General features: G+C 39.0%; 1 protein-coding gene across 2 annotated transcripts in view; it reads right to left on the bottom strand.

The window, feature by feature from the left end:
• Positions 1-16,691: 16,691 nt before the first annotated feature.
• The window catches only part of LOC140947515 (alpha-1,3-mannosyl-glycoprotein 4-beta-N-acetylglucosaminyltransferase C-like), a 38,245-nt gene continuing 34,351 nt past the window's right edge, over positions 16,692-20,585 (bottom strand). For both annotated transcript variants that reach the window (XM_073396640.1, XM_073396636.1), the window contains exon 5: positions 16,692-19,589. In XM_073396640.1, coding sequence (XP_073252741.1) covers positions 18,424-19,589 — 1,166 coding nt within the window. In that variant the 3' untranslated portion in view covers positions 16,692-18,423. The remainder of the gene's footprint in view (positions 19,590-20,585) is intronic.

The raw sequence follows: 20,585 nt of genomic DNA, 5'->3' as shown, positions 1-20,585 counted from the left end.
ACTCGTTATTATCCTGAATTTTAATTTATCGAAATTGAAATATTTTCCAAGGTCGTGGTCCAGAAATGAAAAACTGGTTTTAACATGATTAAACCGGTTTTTTTTCTATTTAAATTGCGCTGGAACCGCCCAATGCTATACTACTCACGAGTAATCTTTCCAAAAAGTGGTCATCATGAAGGCTTCGTACGAGTTCGTCATGTTGAATCTGTTGGTCGCATTTTCCTTGGGAAGCCGAGTTAATACATTGCCCGGAAGCCCAAAGCAATCTATCCACCAGGTAAAGCTGACCATCAAAACCATGCCAAACTATAGTTGTCGGTTGGTAGAGATTAACTTTTTTAATTCAGTACTTTTCCTTTCGAAGCTGACGTCCAACCACGTAAGGTCCAACACAGCACGAAAATGGGAATTTAAGTGAGCGAAATGGTAGCGTAACTTTGGAGTATAATTCTCATTTACGTGACTACAAATGCGCTTTAACTGAGTAAAGATTTGAGCCAGAGTAATCATGGAAGCCAAAAGATTCTTTAAAAGTCTCATGTATACAACTTTACAATTCTTTTACGCGTTAAGCAGACATGTAACGGAGTAGTATTATAGTTTAGAGAAGTAGGGCTCCTTTACGTACAGCCTATGCTTATTTACCAAGACAGTTTTTCTAATGTTCTATCTCTGCTTTCACATTTCAAATTTCCTTTAAAGGTCCCTAGTATGTTAGCTCCAAAACTGAAACTTCTAATTGCATTCGTTATAGTGCCGCCCCGAAATTAAGCTATTTTACAGGGTTTTATTCACGAAATATTCAATGTACAATCTCACACGAGGGTGCATGAACTACAGGGAAACCATTTGTTCCACAAGGCCACTTTGACACCTTCCCAGGGCCACATTGTTACTGCAGCCATAGAGGGCCAACTTGATCCTGGCTGAGAGGAGATGAGGTTACTGGTAAATGACAAACATCAAACTGAAAGGAAAAACTAAGGGGAACTCGCGGATACCTTGGTTAGAAAATAGAGGAGTCTGGCAATAACAGAAAATATCATTGTAAGATCAAATAATAAGTACACAAGAAAAATTCTGGATGCCGAAAAGTGAGCTTTCTCTAGTTAAAGACATGCGTTTTTGACATAACCTTTCACACTGAAGCTGTTTTAAAAATTCACCTCCTGCTATTACATTGTGTAAACACAATAAAAAAAATGTCTTACAAAGTTGCATTACTTCAAAGCACCTGGTATTTTTCGATTTCATCTTATGGTAATTCCGTTTTAACATTTGAGTGCTAAATCTTACGTCCGGTGGATTCTTGACAATTGCATTTGCCTCTCAACCATATCTGTAAAAGTTAAAACTTTGCCATTGTTTTTCGAGCGGCGGGTACTCTCAGCTTCAGGGCCAAGCAAATACGAATAGCGCATTCAGGTAATTTCTCGTCACTGAATCTACGCCCAAAGCTAACTTCGACTGCAACGAACTACGCAAACACAAAAACATTTGACCTTAACGTATATACGCGAACGTATTGTAAAGAAAAAGGTTTAAGCTCTGCGAAAGGCTCGTGTAAGTGCGCTTAAATTTGAGATGTGAGCCAGTTGATTGTAGATCATTGTACAACGTGAAAATGCCTTGAGTTCAACGGAGTAAGTTCGGTATCTGAATCAACTGTCGAACCGTTATATCATTTACATGAAAAGTTCATGAAAGTTCGACGTTCGACCTGGGCCTAACAAAGATCAATAGCATTCGAATGCAGAAAATAGTTGTTTACAGGTGTTTGACAAGTCTAAGAACAAACGAAATCGTAATTAAGCTGTTTTCAGCTGGCAATGTAAATTCCTTTATAAGAATCCAAGTCGCTTGTTCAAAAGAGGCTAAATTTTACTTAGTGTCGAAAAAAATTACGGTTAATTCGAAAGGTGTTGGGACGCTTGACCCGAAGCTAAGATTTTTAAAATTAGTTTTAATAGAGGAAAATTGATTATCAGATTCAGGATTCGCTGTGCAGGGGGATGTGGAAGTGCAAACCGGTATTGCTGAGCCTTAAACAATCGAGATTCGTTAGGAAAATTGGCTATTGTTCTTTTTCACAGCTGAAAACACCTACTCTGGAAACTTTGAATTTCATTTGTAGCAATGAACTAGTTTTGTATAGGTACAAGAGACGATCTTTACTAAATGTTGCTCTAGTAAATAGCAAAACTTAATTGCAAAAGACTCGCTAAGAACTCAATCGTGTCCTTACTGAGAACTACTGTTTGGTGCGAATAAATATTTTTGCTTCAGTACAACTAGAAATGAATACAACAGAGCAAAATTGCTGACTGTTCATTTTATTACACATGTAAAAGGGAACAATTTTTGGAGTTTTACAAATAAGCAAAAATATACCCCGACATAGCAAAGGTGATGCGTCAGCTCAAAGAACCACGAAAAATGCAACTTGTAACACTAAAAATTGTAGATCTTGAGTTCTACGCAATTCTCGCAAATTTTGTAAGCAAGAGAAAGAAGAGCAAAAAATCACCAACCGTGCAAAAATTAAAATACCTTACAATGAAAGCGAAAAATGGCCAGCCTTGCATTTTTTGCGATTTTCTGAAAGGACAGAAAAAGGGCAAATTTTGCGGCTGCGAAAACAAAAAATCGCTCATTTGCAGCTGCGCACGTGAGTGTCACCTCAAAACTTAAAACTGAAAATCTCAAATTTTGCAGCTGCGCGCGTGAGTGTAACCTCAATGATACGAAAACAATGCCTCAAAAGAATGCAGTATCTTGAGGTAAAGAACCAGAAACCAGAGATTTGTGGTCGTATAGAGTGCCTGACCGATTATTGTACTGACGAGTAACTTTTCCAAAAAATTGGTCATGAACATGAAAGCGTCGTGCGAGTTCGTCTTGTTGAGTGTGCTGTTCGCATTCTCCTGAGGAAAAGACATCCACAAAACTCGACTACAGCTGGGAATCCCGAAGCAATCTGTTCGCATAGAATCTATAGATGTACCACCCGCTGAACCGCCTGCTTTACAGGTAAAGATGGTTATCGAACCCGGGGACTTCTCCGTACAATGGCCTATACAGGGAGGCTCCGCCCGGAAGGGGTACTTTTTTCCGCTTTCTGGTATACTAAAGGGTAGAGGTTTCACTAGTTGAGGTATTTGAAAGGTTAGCGAAATATGTCTTTTCAGTTTTTTTATAGTCCCAAAAGGGCTAACAGGTAGGGAACATCTGAAATGTCGCGTCATACTTTCGCGTATTTTGTATACATACACATTGCATGCCATCAGAAACTCATAAGGGGTTGAAACGTGTAACTCTCATATGTTTGCTTTGTCCGATGCTTGTGATTATTCATTTTTCGAAAGTACCATATTTGGAACGAGAAGAAGAGATGACTGACCAATCAAATTTCGTAAACAACGTGACATAATTTTCCTTCAGCAGGGCGGATAAAGGTTGGGCGGTGAAACGAGCGCTCCGCTCTTCATTTAATGTGTGATGCGGAGTAGGACTGGCACGAGCGCTCTTTCTGCGCTTCCGGTGCGCTTGAAGGCCGGCGAAATTTTCCTTTTTGCAAACCGGAAATCCTATTTTCTTTCTGTAATTTCAGGCTACAATGTTAAATAGATAAATTCGTTTCATAACAATATCAATAACCAGTTTCATATGTTTGTGTCTGTACGTCTAGAAGTCAAACTTGTTGGTCGTATAATGCCAAAATTTGAGTTTAATTTGAAAGTGTTGAATACCTCCTCCTTCCACAAAATATCACCTCATCGTCTTTCGCCGTTTCGTTTGCAAAAGCTTAACACTTCTTAACCTCAATTTTTACATATGTTAAAGAGGGATAAATTTTATATAACATAACGAAAAATTAGATTGATATATATTGATATAGTGGCGTTGCACTTCTTCAAACTTTGCTTCTCGGGTGCAGCGCGCCATGGCGATTCGCGCAATGCGTTGCAAAGCCGGCAACCGCATGTAAACAAAATTTATCGAGGTTAGTTGTAAGGTTTTTTCTCCGTTTTTCTCTCTAAAACAAAACAAGGTAAACAGTAAAAACTGAGGGGAAACTAATTTTGAAGTTTCGAAGAAACAGAAAGACGTATGAGATTTTTTTTTTCAAAATTAAAAAGAAGGATGATGGTGACTGAAATTAGCATAATTTCACCTTGCACGAGCTGCACGCATTTATAAAATACACGTCATCGAGTTATGAAACTTTTAGTTTTGCCATGGATGACATGGATGAGATTTTCCTTCGTGTTTTAGACAGTACTTAGTTGTTTTTGTTTTGGAATAACATCTACATGGGCGAGTAGCAGAACGAAAATTTAATTGCAGTGTTAGAGTCATGGAAGTAATAAAAGAAACCCTTTGAAAGAGATGTTTGTCAACTCCAACTAAACCTCCCGCAAAAAATAGCAACATTTGCCTCTCGGAGACAGCGTACCAGCACAAAGGAACGAGGAAGAAGTGCAAGAAAACAAATCAAGCCGCCATAATTCAGTGACAGCGGCAGTGTCTAATGTACAAACCACATCGCAAGCCCTGACCGAAGTCGAAAACAAGCGACATTTCTAAGCAGAGTCCCAGTCCACTGCATCACACCTTTTTGCTCGGACGCGCTCGTTTCACCGCCCAACCTTTATCCGCCCTGTCCTTCAGGTTCCCGCGCCCGCTTAAAAAAATGGCCGACAAACGGGGGAAAAACTTCCGAAAGCCGAGAAAGCTTTCAAAGGTTGAAACCAGGAATATTACCGAAACACTGAGCAGGATATTATTGCCTTACCACCCGGGCCAAACGTAACATTATGAAACCCACTGACGGCCTCGCAACTTCTTGAAGTTGTCACTTCAAAAAACGATGCCTCGTTGACCGTCTGCACAGTATACTGCAAATAGGCTTTTAAAATTTATATGTTAAAAGTCTAGAATAAACAGTGAAAAATATTTTCGAATAAAATTCATTAGCTGCGTATCGAAAAGTGTCCAAAACCTGAACCTGACATCTTCGCAAAAAGTGATGTTTGTAATGAATGTGAGAAGCATTCTAAAAGCTTAAATTAAACTTAGATGTTGTAGTCACGATCGTGTTTTGAGCTAATTTTATGAACGAACAAACTCAAAACAATAGACAGAGAAGCCGTTTCTAGAAAATTTTTTTTCAAAGTCCAAAAAGTTAATCCTTTAAAGCAATTCGGAAAACACTATCTGGATCGTGGATCCGTTCACGCAAGTGAAATCGGCTAAGCACATGGCAAAATTAAACACAAAATCCATCTCAAATCAGGGCACATTTTGTAATTTTTCTTTAGCGCCGAAGAGAAAAATTTATTAAACGTCTATGAAACATTTAAAAATACATAAATTCCCTTTCAAAAACGTAATTGTCTTGGCCATAGAGTGCAAAATGTACCTGAAAATTCAGCAAAAACTTCGCTGACTTGGTTGCATTTCAAAACAGACCATGGGCTCCGTCGTAAAGAAAACAAGGTTGAATTCCTCGAAGGACAATTTCTTGATGAAAAGCTTCCCTCTCTCCACAAAAAGAAAGCTCAGAACTTTCTCTTTCCATTTTTTGTCTTTTAACGGTGTATTTTTAACCTTGAAATGCGGAACTCTTGTCTTAAAACATCTGCATGGTGATCGCGCAGCAGCCATTTTGTTGAAAATGGATATCCGTCACTACGGTTTCCAAATATGGTCAAAATGAATATTCACGAGCATTGAACGCGAGTTACACGTTTCAACCCCTTATGGGTTTCTGATGCCATCAAATGATGAAAACAGTGATGAATCAATGACATCTCAGGATATGTTCAACGGATAGCGCTTTGTGTCGACACGATATGCTATCCTGTCAGGATGTGAACAACTATCTGACAAGTGACTCTCCACTTTAGAGACAGGCGCGGAGCAGCTTCACTCCCGGTTACTACAGAAATCGCGCCGATGTAGCCGTTCTTATGTGAGAACAAAAGCCCTATCCGGCATGGTCTTCGTGCCGGCGCAAAAGGTTTCCGATATAGTGTGAACAGAACTCCAATCTCATTTTTAATCCCCTCTTAGGTTAACTCGAAGAAGAATTTCGATTCACAGAGGTTTATCTCAGAAGGTATGTTTTATTAAATATTTCCTTATAAATTTAGAGTCCTGTAAGAGAATGCAGGTTAATATGTACATTCCGGGGGGGGGGGGGAATCCCTTATTTGTTCTAAGCGAGTATGTGCTCAGTGATGAACAGAGTGTCAGATCAGGGTATAGAACTTCACTATGTAGCATCTTGAACATATTATATACTGTCTGTTTGGACCAGACGCCTTGACAAGAGGGTCAATTTTTACGTTTTTAACAGAAAAAATCTTATTCCATGATGTATGCGAGATGAAATCAATAAGGGCAGGAGCTAATAACCCGGAGCGTGTATTGCCAACTGCTATACTTAGCCTATGCAACGGCGCTTACACAGATCAAGTTATTTTAGCATCATTTTGGAGCACTTTTATCGCAAAAATGCAAGCACAGAGCCGTCTCCCGATCAGGGTCTTAAAATAAGGTATCTTGTCTAAAACAGAGTAGCGAAATTAACGATTGTTGCCATCAAAAGGATCAGGGTTTGATGATCAGTCTACCTAAAACTTTCCCTTTTAAGCGCAACCTTTACTAACCCCCCCGCCTCCCCTTGTAAGGTCGTTCTTATAGGATAAGTGAATATCTACCTTAGTAACAATTAGCAAACAATTCTTGCAAACACCACTTGGACAAACAGCAGCGAGGGAAAGCCGGATCTGGTTGAAGATCAGAATCAGCAATATAAAATAAGGCTTAAAATTGATGGCAAGGCTGATGGGACAGCTAAGGGTTGGTAACTTACAGATTTATTTGCCCAGTATTTCGACTAGACAAAGCTAGTCCTCATCAGAGGCTTGAAAAACTAAGTGAGTATAGAATAAAAGGTTACAGTATTTAAATTTTGTCCTCTGATCCCGTGAGGAATTTTTAAAATTAGAATTGATTTACTATTGCTTTCATGTTATCATGATACTAATAGCTAACAGCGTAGTTCCACCGCACCACCAGATATATAAAGCACGCTCAGCCCTCACAATCGCTTGATTGACCAATCAAAAAGTCTTTATTGACAAAATCACAGCCCAAGCCAGCTCAGCCTTGTTCGCAGCCAGTTTCCCTGAGAAATAGAAAAGAGAGGTACTGGGAACGAGCTTGTTTTCTTTTTACTTGATAAACGCGAAAACTGAACTCAAATTTCAATGCATACTGTGTGGGAAAAGCCAAATAAATAGGCTACCCTTTCTTTACACTTCCGCTAGCCCCTTCCCACGCCCTTAGCGCTTTGGGTTGCGTTATCCGATTCTCGCGTTGTTCCAGTTCAGACCTTCCAGATCATGTTCAAAAGCCAGTTATGCTGTAAAGTGACTACAAATGTCTCCTGTTGTTTCTCTCTCAGATGCAAGTTGTGTTGACAAATCGCCTTCCTGTGGCTACTGGGCGCTCAGAGGCGAATGCAAAAAGAACCCAGGTTACATGGAAGGAAACTGCTGTGTTTGGTGCAACCACATAATAAGTATGTAATCGGAAAATGGAACGTGTCTTCTTATAAACGTTGAATCTTTCCAGTTGTAACGACTAGGTTCTGTGTAATCTTATACACAGCAGGCTATTTGTAACGAAACGCAACGTTCCTTCCCACAAGCGGCCATGAGCTGATTGAACACTTGCTTTTGTTACGCGATATTCTTTTTGGTGAGATTCTGAAATTTAATAATAATAAAAATATTATAATTTGGGAGTTGTGAGTCAACACGACCCAGGATTTAACAAGAGATCAAAATGAACAGATTCCTTTTCCACTGTTTGTTTCTTCTTATGGATAGATGTGAAGGAAAAGAAAACTGAAACATTCTGCGCCTTCTACTACCACCTTCTCCTTCCCCACACCTTTTCTTTGTGTAACTACTTATTGCGGTAACCTAATAATATCAAAAAAAATCAGTCTACCGCAGACTGTGTAAAAAATTGACTGAAATGCATCCCTCGAACGTGGGATTTTTAGCAACAGCTGTCTAGGAGGGTTACTATGTGTTAAACGGTTGTCGTTTGTTTCATTGTTTTTTTGTGTAGATAACTTGGTATCGGGAAAACAACCATTTCTCTCGGGCCAATGTATTGATTATTATTACATTCAATATTACCTTTCGGGATTGTCGCTTGCACATTTTCCCGACGACCTTTCTCGAAACAGCTGTATACTTTTACTAACATGGATCATTGTCACCATAGCTTTGCAGAACATTAAAGCAAACTCTTGCAGCAACGATAACTCTCAATGTGTCAATTGGGCAAATAGAGACGAGTGCTGCAAAAACCCCGCCTATATGCTGGAAAATTGCTGTTCGGCCTGCAAGGCTAAAGGTAAGCAAGTGATCTTTATCATTGGCTCAAGCTTTTGTAAACCCTATTTAGACGGGGGCGGGGGTTGGTTGAAGAGCGCCAAACTTGAGGACTCTTTCTAAAATTTATCTGGGAACATTTCAAAGTCGTCGTGACGTGTATGTCAACAGTGACGTTACCATGGCAACCGAGTTTTGACAGCCATGTTTTTCAAAATTTGCATTTTTTGTACAAAAAGGTTATATTTCTATTTTTACTTATTGAGTTATTGCATTACACTCAATTTAGCATTATTTTATCAAAGAGAGTGTTCAGCGGCGCGTGGAAGTCGCACAAAGGTACAGGCCATCTAGGACTGAGTCCCGTATTGCCCACTTGTTCGATTTTTCACGGTAGCACCCAGTCTCAATCCGCGGCCAGGCCAAGTTGGGGTTGATAATCTGATGAAACTTTTAAGAAATTTGGCTACCACAGGAGCTCAGCGCGGTGACGAGTCGTTTTAGTAGATTAAACCATAAGTATATTTGAATTTTCCAAAGTTCTTAACGCTTTACTTTCTTTTTTATCCAAGCACGCACAAAACTTTGCTGATAGATTGTATGATTTAGTTTTGTTAGTTCCGGTAATTTTTAAAATTTCGTTTTACGTTTTAATTCTAAAACAATATCTGTTTATTTTTCAGGCTACACGGCCCCACCCCCGTGATAGACCACAAAGGGACACTAGGACTGTCAAGGAGTATTCAAATGTCAACGTAGTTTGTCTAAAACTTAAGCATAAGCTGAAATGAACGATTAAAATGAAATTAAGCGCTATTAGGTCGTGTCTGTGGTCTGTTGTTGGTCCTTTCTCTTGCTCCGAGAGGTTTTTCTTCCTGTAGTCCTGTTTACCCCCCTTTCCTCATACTCCACTTCCTTTCTCCACAATGCACCTTATTTGCCCCCCAAAAAAATTCGCATAAGCAGTGTTTTCAATTTCTCTTTGGGCGGCTGTAACAGCCAGGAGAAATGAAAAACAAAGGTTATGCGAAATTTGGGGGGCCAAATAAGGTGCATTATGGCAAATGTGGAAATGGAGTATAAACAAACACCTTTCCTTCCGGATTTCACAAGCAAAAATCTCCTGGATTCTAGAATCCGGGAGATTCTTATATTCCGGACTACTTTAAATGGGGTATGTGTGAGATATATAGCGTGTCGTTTGTTTCAAAATTAACTCTTTCAGTTGTCATTGAATTTTATCCTTTATTAATTTTAAATCCTGGATTTGGTTGCTAAATACAAAATGTAATCTTTCATCTTTCGGTAATGTCAGCAATAGTGTTATCGTGTTCACTCGCAGTGGCAACACCGCTGCCTTAGGAAAAAAATAATTTGGTCTTTCATTTGTACTTTAATTCAACGATTTTTAAAGATTTAGTTGTTTCTCAGATATGCTTCTTCGACCACATTTATGTATGACTTCATAGGTAGTCCACAGACCTATGCCGCTTCTTCCTTTAATCTTCCACCTTCTCCAGCAATTAGAAAGCGCGAGATTGTTTTGGGCTCGTGACTCGCTGTCTGGAGGCGGGGAGAGGGCGGGGCTCAGAAACAATGGACGCTAGCGACTACAGTAGAGTTATGTGGGAAACAAGATGGAGGGTGGAAATGTGTACCTACTTGTTGTGCGTTTTGTTTTCGTTTGAAGGTCTCCCCTTGAATGGAAATTTCCAAGATAATAATGTAAACGTTTATACTTTGTATTGCCATCGGTTTGAACATGACGCTCGCCTCCTTTCATGCCGAGAGCGTAAACGCTGCCACGTGGAACAGTGCGGGCTGTTTATTTGAATCGGTTGCTGAGTTTCCGCTGGAAATTTACTCTTCATAAAATCAGCCCGGTTGATAGCGAAGCAAGTAGTTGGAAATATTGGAGTGTTTTGTTTGACTGTGGCAGAAAAGGTGCAATTGGCGAGGAAGAGACCAACTTTGTATTTTGACTGCAATTGGAAAAATATCCTCTTTTGGCAAAGACACACAATGGAGCAATGAGAGATCGTCATTTCCTTAGTGAGCGATATCGATAAGTGATTTTTTTGTACTTACTTTTGCTACACACCAGCTCTGTATTTTACAGAGATGTATTGAAATAATGTACTCAGGCACAAAAAATCCCTACCATAACATCACTCTTGGTAAACAAACTTGCTTGCCTTTCAGTCATTTCAGGGTTTTGTTTTTTGGAAAAGAAAAGCAGTTGGCCCCGGGTTTGGCAAATGCCCGGCTCCCGGGTAGCGTAAAATTTGCAAATGCCCTACCCCAGGGACTGACAGGGCGATCAAATGTCCCACAGTAGCCCGGTCTGGGCGCAGCTGGAATTGACTGATGCATAAACCAGCACCATGGATATTTAATGTTCAAAATATAGCATCAATATTATACTATTATATGTGTTGAGATTGTTATTGTTACTATTATGGTTATTTCATATATTGTGTTATTGTATTGTGTTGCATTATCTTATTGCTATTGTTCTCTCTTTTCAATAATTAAATTATTTATGATCATGAAAAATGCTGACAACTGACTAGTACATCCAAGACTGAATTTAATTCTGCTATCATACTGTGTCCATAGAGGGGTGTTTTTATCAGTAGCTGATGTCAATTTTATATATACTTACATTGCACATTTCATTTGCCTTAGGTCACCTTAAATTGCCTAAAGTCACCTAACGTTGCCTTAAATCGCGTAATGTTTTGAGCAAATTTTCCTAAAGTCACTTAAAAATGCCTTAAATCGCTTCAAGTCGCCTTAACTTACAGTGACTTAAGGTCCCGGAGTAGGCCAAATTATGTAAGACGTCTGATATGTGATATATGTATGATGTCTGATGTCAGACGTCTGATGTCTGATGTTAAAAGTCAGTTGTCTGACAACAGATATCAGACGTCTGATGTCCAATGTCTGCTGTCAGACATCTGATTTCCAGTATGGAGGATGTCTGATGTCAGACGTCTGATGTTAGATGTCAGTTGTCTGATGACAGATATTGGATGTCCTGTTTCTCCTGTCAGATGTCTGATCTCCGATATATGTCTGATATCTGATATTGCATATCAGTCATCTGATGACAGATTACAGATGTTTACTAACAGATGTCACACATCTGATGTGTAAAATATGTGTGATGTCTGATGTCAGATGTCTCATGTCCAATGTCTCCTGTCAGACGTCTCATTTCCAATATATATATGATGTCTGATGTCTGATATACCGGTATATCTGCTGTTTGATGTCAGTCATCTTATGTCAGATGTCAGACATCTGCTGTCAAGAAGTTCGGATGTCAGACGTCTGATGTGTCAAATATGTATGATGTGTAATGTCAGACGTCTGATGTTAGATGTCAATTGTTAGATGTATGTCTGACATCTGTTGTTATCACCGTTGTCACTGTTGTCGCCGTTGTCACTGTTGTCGCTGTTGTCACTGTTGTCACTGTTGTCACCGTTGTCACCGTTGTCACCGTTGTCACTGTTGTCACCGGTGTCAGACGTCTGATGACAGATTACAGATGTTTAATAACAGATGTCAGACGTCTGATGTGTAAAATATGTATGATGTCTGACATTAGATGTCAGAAGTCTCCTGTCCGATGTCTGCTGTCAGACATCTGATTTCCAATATGTATTTAATGTTCAGAAGTATAAGATAGCATGATAATTATACTATTATATGTGTTGAGATTGTTATTGTTATTTCATGTACTGTGTTATTGTATTGTGTTGCATTATCTTATTGCTGTTTTTCTCTCTTTTTAATTATTATTTATAAGCGTGAAAAATGCTGACAACTTAACACTTGGAACTTAGGTACATCCAAGACTGAATTCAATTCTGCTATGATATTGTGTCCATAGAGAGGTGTTTTTCTCAGTAGCTGATGTCAATTTTATATATACTTACACTGTACATTAATTTGCGTTAGGTCACCTTAAATCGCCTAAAGTTGCTTAAAGTTGCCTTAAATCGCCTAAAGTCGCTTAAAGTTGCCTTAAATCGCTTCAAGTCGCCTTAAGTTACAGCGACTTAAGGTCCTAGAGTAGGCCAAATGATGTCAGACGTCTGATGTGTGTATATATGTATGATGTCTGATGTGCTTTCTGAGAAAGTTTGATCTTCTTGGTTAAATCGAGGAAAATATAACAGGAAATGAGTGATGGTAATCATTCATCCTTTGAGTACTGAAATATATGGTCGGCTATTTGTTTCAAAATTATGACACGATATACGTGCGGTTTTTTCCCACGTATACTTGCAATCATTCCTGCTACACGATATACGTGCGTTTTTTGTCACGTATACTTGCGTTTTATTCCCAAGTATATGACCATTTTCTTACAAACGCGCAGATATATGCGCACAAAAAAACCCATATATATGCGTTACAAACAAGCATGTGGTATATGCGGTCGCAGAAAGTCGTCATATAAGGGGCACCGAATTATACCGTCAGCAAAAAACCCCTTCATGTACGATGGAGCTGAAAAGTAACTTAATTTGAATCCAGCATGGCTGCAATGCCCGCATTAATTTCGAGCAAGATTTGGTTCTTATTCATTGCCCTCACAGTAGTGGTGGTTGTTGGCTCCCCGACAACGGATTTGTTGGAATCCGTGGATTGTCTCTTGAGAGACTGTGTACGCTATTTCACAAATGCTGACCGAAACAACGATTGATTCAGTTAGAAATTAGCGTCCGATAGGCAAAACACAACTCATAAGCTCTTGATGTAATGTCAAACATGACCTTGAGACCTTTCTTCTTTTCTCTCTCGCACGCGAATTATCACCTTTTCGCCTCCACGAACACGTTCTAAGCCTCCTTGTCTCGAAGCTTTTTATTATTTCCCTGGTATTCTCACTGACTGTAATAGCCTTCAACCTGCCTCTCTTCCCTTAGTGCTCCTCCACTATAATTGTGATTTTCATCGTTAACTAACTCGTTCTCGTTTGACTTGCATAAAATGTCCCTCAGGTATCAATTTGCTATTAGTTCTCAAGCCCCAATTATTTGGCCAAGGATATCCGAATGATACCCTTTACTGTCCGTAACAGCCTTACCACCACTGACTTTAAATAGAAACTAAAACTTTACTTTTTAAGCCTGGATTGAATTAGTGTAGGATTATCATAGTTTATTGTTAGTTTATTTCTCACTAGTACTTCTAGTTTTACCTCTGCTATAGGACTGCTTGCATTACTTAATTTAAGTTTTGTATCTTGTTTTAGTTTTGAAATTTCGCCTTCAGTGGCTTCATTTCTACATAAAATAATTTCTGTCATTTTGACCACAGGTCGTATAAGCCCCCGGCTTTGGCTTTACTGAGTTTTGTACTATTTGAACGATGGAATAATAAAGTTAAAGTTACTAGCACTACAGAGAATTACATGCATACTGAGTAATCATCTCCTGTGGTTTATGGTTCTTTAGGTGTTCCTGCTAGGAGTTGATATGCACTTGTAAAGTGTTTTAATTTTCTTTGACCTCTGTTTAAGCCTAAAGCTTTAATTTAATATTACGGAGCCCTAAATAAAGATTTTAGTTTCTATGGTTTTCTCCGTAATCCTGGATCTGCGGAATAACTACATGCATGCATGTAAGTTTCTTTGTCCGGGAATGTGATTATTTCTTGCTATGCCAGGGGAGAGGGTACTCCCTATGATGGCCTATACGAGGAGGCTCCGCCCAAAATCCCGGAGAGGTACTCAACAAATATTTGTACGGGAAGGCTCCGCCCCGAGGTCGAACCCCTTACCCGTCGAGAAAGCGTTCTACATTAGTGACTGATTCCTATTTTATGACAGTGCAGGTTTCCAGCAGTTAAAAGGGATACAAAGTTCTAAGCAAGATATGTGAGAGGAGTACCATTTGTCAATAGAAGGTATACGAAACCGTGAAAAACGTTATATAAAAGGTTAAGGGGTGGGCCTCCGCTGGATAAGAATTTGTTGGCGTTTTTTTGCGGCTAATTCAATCCAGGCTTAAAAAGTAAAGTTTTAGTTTCTATTTAAAGTTAGTGGTGGTAAGGCTGTTATGGACAGTAAAGGGTATCAGTGGAATATCCTTGGCCAAATAATTGGGCTTGAGAACTAATAGCAAATTGATACCTGAGGGACATTTTATGCAAGTTGAACCAGAACGAGTTAGTTAACCATGAAAATCACAATTAAAGTGGAGGAGCACTAAGGAAGGAGAGGCTGGTGGAAGGCTATTACAGTCAGTGAGAATACCAGGGAAATAATAAAAAGCTTCGAGACTAGGAGGCTTAGAACGTGTTCGTGGAGGCGAAAAGGTGATAATTCACGGGCGAGAGAGAAAAGAAGAAAGGTCTCAAGGTCATGTTTGACATTACATCAAGAGCTTATGAGTTGTGTTTTGCCTGTCAGACGCTAGTTTTCTACCTGAATCAATCGTTGTTTCGGTCAGCATTTGTGAAATAGCGTACACAGTCTCTCAAGAGACAATCCACGGATTCCAACAAATCCGTTGTCGGGGAGCCAACAACCACCACTACTGTGAGGGCAATGAATAAGAACCAAATCTTGCTCGAAATTAACGCGGGCATTGCAGCCATGCTTGATTCAAATTAAGTTACTTTTCAGCTCCATCGTACATGAAGGGGTTTTTTGCTGACAGTATAATTCGGTGCCCCTTATATGACGACTTTCTGCGACCGCATATACCACATGCTCGTTTGTAACGCATATATATGGGTTTTTTGGTGCGCATATATATGCGCGTTTGTAAGAAAATGGTCATATACTTGGGAATAAAACGCAAGTATACGTGACAAAAAACGCACGTATATCGTGTAGCAGGAATGATTGCAAGTATACGTGGGAAAAAACCGCACGTATATCGTGTCATAATTTTGAAACAAATGGCCGACCATAGGAATAATGTGCTCATTATTTAAAGCCTGTTTCTTGCGTCCATGGTCTTGGGGCAGGGGAGGGAAGGGGAGGTGTGGTCTACACCCTTTCCTTTGTGTAAACTGATTGAAAAATAATTGAATATAGGCACTCGATATATAAAAATATGTGTAACACCGATAATCTTTGGCATCTTTTGCATTCACAGAGTGTCAAAATAAAAAAAATAAAATAAAATGAATAAACGCTAAAAACGGTAACTCAAACCTTACTCCGATCTTCACTCACTAACTCAAACTCAACTCTGACTCAACTCAGACTTGTAACTCGATCATTATCCTATCTCCACCACAACACATTAGGCTGATTTAGCAACAGAACGGGAACGTCATATCACGACGGCGCGCGCAAATCAAACAACTGGCTTGACCAATGGCACAGCGGAAAATTGGGCACCCGAAGTCGAGTTTAGTCCTTTCCGCACGCTTTCCCATCGTCAAATGTTGTTCCCGTTCTGTTACTAAATCAGCCTAATATAGCTAACCCGTACAATAGTTTCCACAACACCAAGAAACATTCAAACAAATTGTCGTGTTAAAAGTGTAAAAGGCAACATGAACATTTTATAAAATATAGTAAAAATAGTTGCATTTGTTAGGTGTGATGTGCGCTTGACTTAAAATCTGGACTTGGCCAAATGGAGTCGAAAGTCTTATTCACTTTGCCCTATAGAGAACATTGCTAATATTATTTGTTGTTATACTGAAATTGCAACCGACTGGGTTTACTTTTCGTTTTTTCGTTGAGATGCAAAAGGCCACTGCAAAAATACCATAATATTCTCAAGTAGTGGTTCATGTAAACCATGCTTTTGCAATTTTCTCTTGTGCATGATTTGCACGGGTTTACCTCGGTGTAAAAACCTGTAAAGTTTTTCTTTGTTTTCTAGCTATTATTTTCCTTGGCTCTGTTGTGTTGATTTCTCAGTGGCTTCTTTGTATTCATTGTTTTACGTCAGTTGTGAGTCTCACAGGTTTTTACACCAAGGATGAGCCATTTGTACGTGCAATGCCTCAGTTTGTCTAAAATGTGCATACTCAGCGTATTTGCATGCAATCGCAGTTGTGCTAACAACTCCTGAACAAAAAACAAGAGAAGCGAGGTCGAAGGACTCTTTAATTGGAATAATATTACGCATTGTGGATAACTGTGGCCATTGCGCGTGCAGTTCGTGGAAAAAGACAACGGAACGCATACTGAAAAACTTTTGTAGTAGGAAACTTGGGGGAACAGTAATCCTCTACAATGAACTCAAACGTTTTGTCTCTTTAAACTGTTTTAATGTAGATAACTTGTTGCTCATTTTTTCACAATCAAGGCTAGCAGTATTTCTCTCTGACAAGACCTAGTTACAGCTCCTTTTATCTTGACTGAATCTGAAGGCTGCCAATCTTACTCAACTTAAAATAATCTTACATCAGTAAAAATTCGATTGGCTATAAGAATTATTAACATATTTTCCTTCGAGGTTGTGTCGTAATAGGAAAATCAGTTAAAACTCCAAAATTCACTTTTGTCCAATAATTGTCCAGTCAAAACAAAACAGTCAGAGAGACACAAAAATTACAAGGAATGTTTACATGAATGAAAATCACATATGTACAATATCGTTACTCTAAAATGTACAATTTGTCAATTCGCGTACAGTGTTTAAGTTGTCGTTTAAAAGTTTCTTGTTGGAATATCGTACAATGGTAATTAGTCCCGCCTTTTTCCATATATTAACTAAAAGATTGTTTACGAATCCCTAGTCAAAAATCAATTAGCAAAATATTTACATTGCGAAAGCCTTTAAACAAAGATATCACTCGTTACAACTTTTAGCAAGTAAATTGAACTAGGCAGTAACAAAAGCTTGTTTATCACAACGAGTTAACTAAGATAGTCTGTTGGACGAAGTTTTCTTTTGGAAGCGCGCTGAAGTTTCGATCAAACCACTAAAATATTTAGGAAAAACCAATTAAGCCAATTAATGTAAGATAACAAACGAATGTCGTTAAATTTACCAGAACTAATTAGCGTAAGAACCTCTGTGTGGGCTCAGTTTAAACAAAAAGCATCATTTCTTAATTGAATAGCGGCACGTGTGCAAAGACAAACCGACGTCCAAAAGAGCATCTTTACAGAGAAAGGCCAAACCTTATTAACGAAAAACAAATAGCTTTTGTAAGCCCAGTACATTCTAGTAGAACGTATTTATATAACAATTCAAAACACTCTACTCAGTACTCAGTGACAATAATAATTAAAATATATTAAAATAGCAATGCTTGATGATTCATTAACGTTCCTTATTCGATAAAGGTATTTTCATCTTGGTATTAACTTATACCCAAAAATATCGTTTTACACTTTGTTGAGTAGCTTTGAGTACCCTCGGTAGGCTTTTGTACATTATGCTTTTGCTTCCCTACTAAAATGCTCCACCTTAATACTCCATTTTTCCCACTAAAATGCTCGGTCTCCCCAAAAAAGTCACTAAAATGCTCGGTTAATGCTCATTATACAAACGGTTTTTTTAAATTAATTTCAAAGTTTACACTCACAAAAACGTGCAAGTGTTACAAGTAACAACGACAACGTGTACAAGTTCATAAATACAGCCAAAAAAACAGCTGTATTGGGTTTTTTGTGAATTTCGAGTTTTAGTCTTCATTTTGTCTAAAAAAGCAGGAGCTCATGGGGCATGGGCTCCTGAAAAAAGTTAATTTCCATTTTATTTTCTCGGAAAAATTAATTTTCCGGGGAAAATGCCACTAAAATGCTCGAATAATGCTCAATGCTTTTGCCTCACCAAAATGCTCGAAAAAATGCTAGCATAATGTACAAAAGCCTAACCGTCGGGTATGGATTGTTTTGTATCCACTCGTACCTTACCGAATAACGATCTGTTTTCGTTTTGCCCCGCTAAATATAATCTTCAACTGGTAAGACTTTGCAGAGCGGGGAGCCTATTTCTCCTTGTTTATGCATTGTCAGCACTTTTAAATTAAATTGTTTCTTAAATATTAAAGTACTGTCTTTTCAAGACTGCAAAACATCAATTTCCCTGAAAAAAATCCATTCACTTTGACCTCCGGTGACCAGAATTCTTAGACAATGTACTTTCCTACTTTGGGTTAAAGATATTTTCAGCCTACCATCTTTGAAGTGGCCGATTGTTTCGAAGTCTTTGCACTGTGGATCTTTGTTTGCTTCATCAGGCATCTTTTCATTTTGAAAACTTGCCTGCAAAACGCCCCATCTTAGTTTATCTTTGGGGGCGTTAAAGGAACCCGTGTCTACAAATACTTCACGGACGGTAGTTACAGAAGTAAACTTGATGAGAATGAAGTCATCTGTCTTCGGCTGCTTGGCCCAAAAATGGCCAGTGCCCTTGGTGTAGGCACTTTGGGGGTCTGATCCATCACTAGACACAAAAGAGCTGCTAATCGTTGCTTGAGGATTTAAGCCCCTGTACTTGACATCATATGCGTCAAAAAATTGCTCCTTTGACTTATAAGAATTTTTGTTATTTTTAAAGGAGGAGTTATCTCCGATATGCTGGAAAAACGACGCGTGGGGTAGTACAAAGGCTTTGAAGTATTTCCCATCGTATTTGATTCCTCGCCAGTATTCTATTAACCAGTCTCCAGGCATTTCGTCGTACATGAGGAAGAAAAAAGAGGCGAGGTTTTCAAGGTCAGTCGAATGATAAATCTTAGCTGTGTGACCCATAGATGCAGCGTCTAAAATTGGCCACGGATTCTTCTGCGAAGCGATGAAATCTTGTAGTTTTGGATAAAAACTTGGCGCTGGAATCAAGTCGTCTTCTAAATGAAGATAATAAGGTGAAAAGTCTTTGCAATAGCACATTAAGAAAGAAAAGTGTATCACCAGTTTCGAACGCCACATTATTCGATCCTGTGAGTCGTCGAATTTCCTTTTCATATTTGAAAGGGCTGGAAAATATTCTCGCGGAGCAGTAATTACATGAAGTAAACTGTCATCAATGAATGTCTTGAAGAGAGTCAAAAATTCTTTCAATGTACCATTTTTTAGTGCTTCATCAAAGTCTGCCAAGAATATTACCAGGTAAACCTCTTTCCTGTCTTTCTCGCTAAGATTTTCAATTAAAAGTTTAACAGTTCTGGGGAGGTAATTTGCTTTTAATGGACGAGTGATTGACGAGATTCCAATGGTTAAGTGTCCTAGAAGGAAAAACAAATAAAACGACGTTTAAGATCATGAAGATGATGCTGTTGTTGCTATTGATGATGATGATTGTGATAATGTGATTGGAAGGATAATGGAGATGGCAATGATGACAATGTGACAGGAAGGATAACGATGATGATGATGATGATGATGATGATGGTAATAATAATGATGACGACGATGATGATGGCTACCTTGCCGAGTGATTGACAAAGACGATAATAATGATAACGAAGATAATGACGATCATTAGCGGTGATGGTGACGATGGTGATTTTGATGGTGACAATAAAGATGATTATGGTGCTGTCGACGACAATACTGACGATGATGATGATGATGATGATGATGATGATGATGATGGTATGGTGATGACAATGGTAAAAAATTATTTTATTGGATTAAGGATGGGTGGATGGATCGAAGGATGCACGAGCCAAATTGAAATATAGTCACGAACTAACCTTCAAAGTACCCGAACCTACACTGACCAATAACGCATATAATTTATTATTTGATTGTTCGTTTTTTGAAACTTGCTGCATATAAAGAACTTAGACTTGCTACAAGTCGACCTCTTGGCGAGCGGAGCGAGCTTTTTTGGCCGCAAAGCGGCCGACCGCGAGCGACGAAGTCGCGAGAGGTCGACTTGTCTCGCTTGAAGGGTTGCCATTTGCATTTCGCGCCAAAAATGGGGAGTGGTGTGACTCGCATTTGGGGTTTCAGGTTTCATTTGCGAGTCTTTGACTTCAATGACGGAATGTGCTGATTCCAATGCGAGTAAATCTATTGAACGTGTGTGTGTATCTCATCGAAGGAGCAAATTTGTTGACTTTGTGCGAAAGTTGGCTCTAACAATGATTTTAGGCGAAAGTTGACTCGAAGACCTCAGGCGGCCGGAAAAAAACAAAAACTTGTTTCAATCTCAAGTCAATATATACTGGGTAAGGAGATTTCACAACCAAGGAATCCTTGACATCCGCACACAT

The sequence above is a fragment of the Porites lutea genome, chromosome 9 (assembly GCF_958299795.1).
Source record: "Porites lutea chromosome 9, jaPorLute2.1, whole genome shotgun sequence".
Lineage (NCBI taxonomy): Eukaryota > Metazoa > Cnidaria > Anthozoa > Scleractinia > Poritidae > Porites > Porites lutea.
Note: the sequence above shows the minus strand (reverse complement) of the source record. Positions and strands in the feature narration are given on the sequence as shown.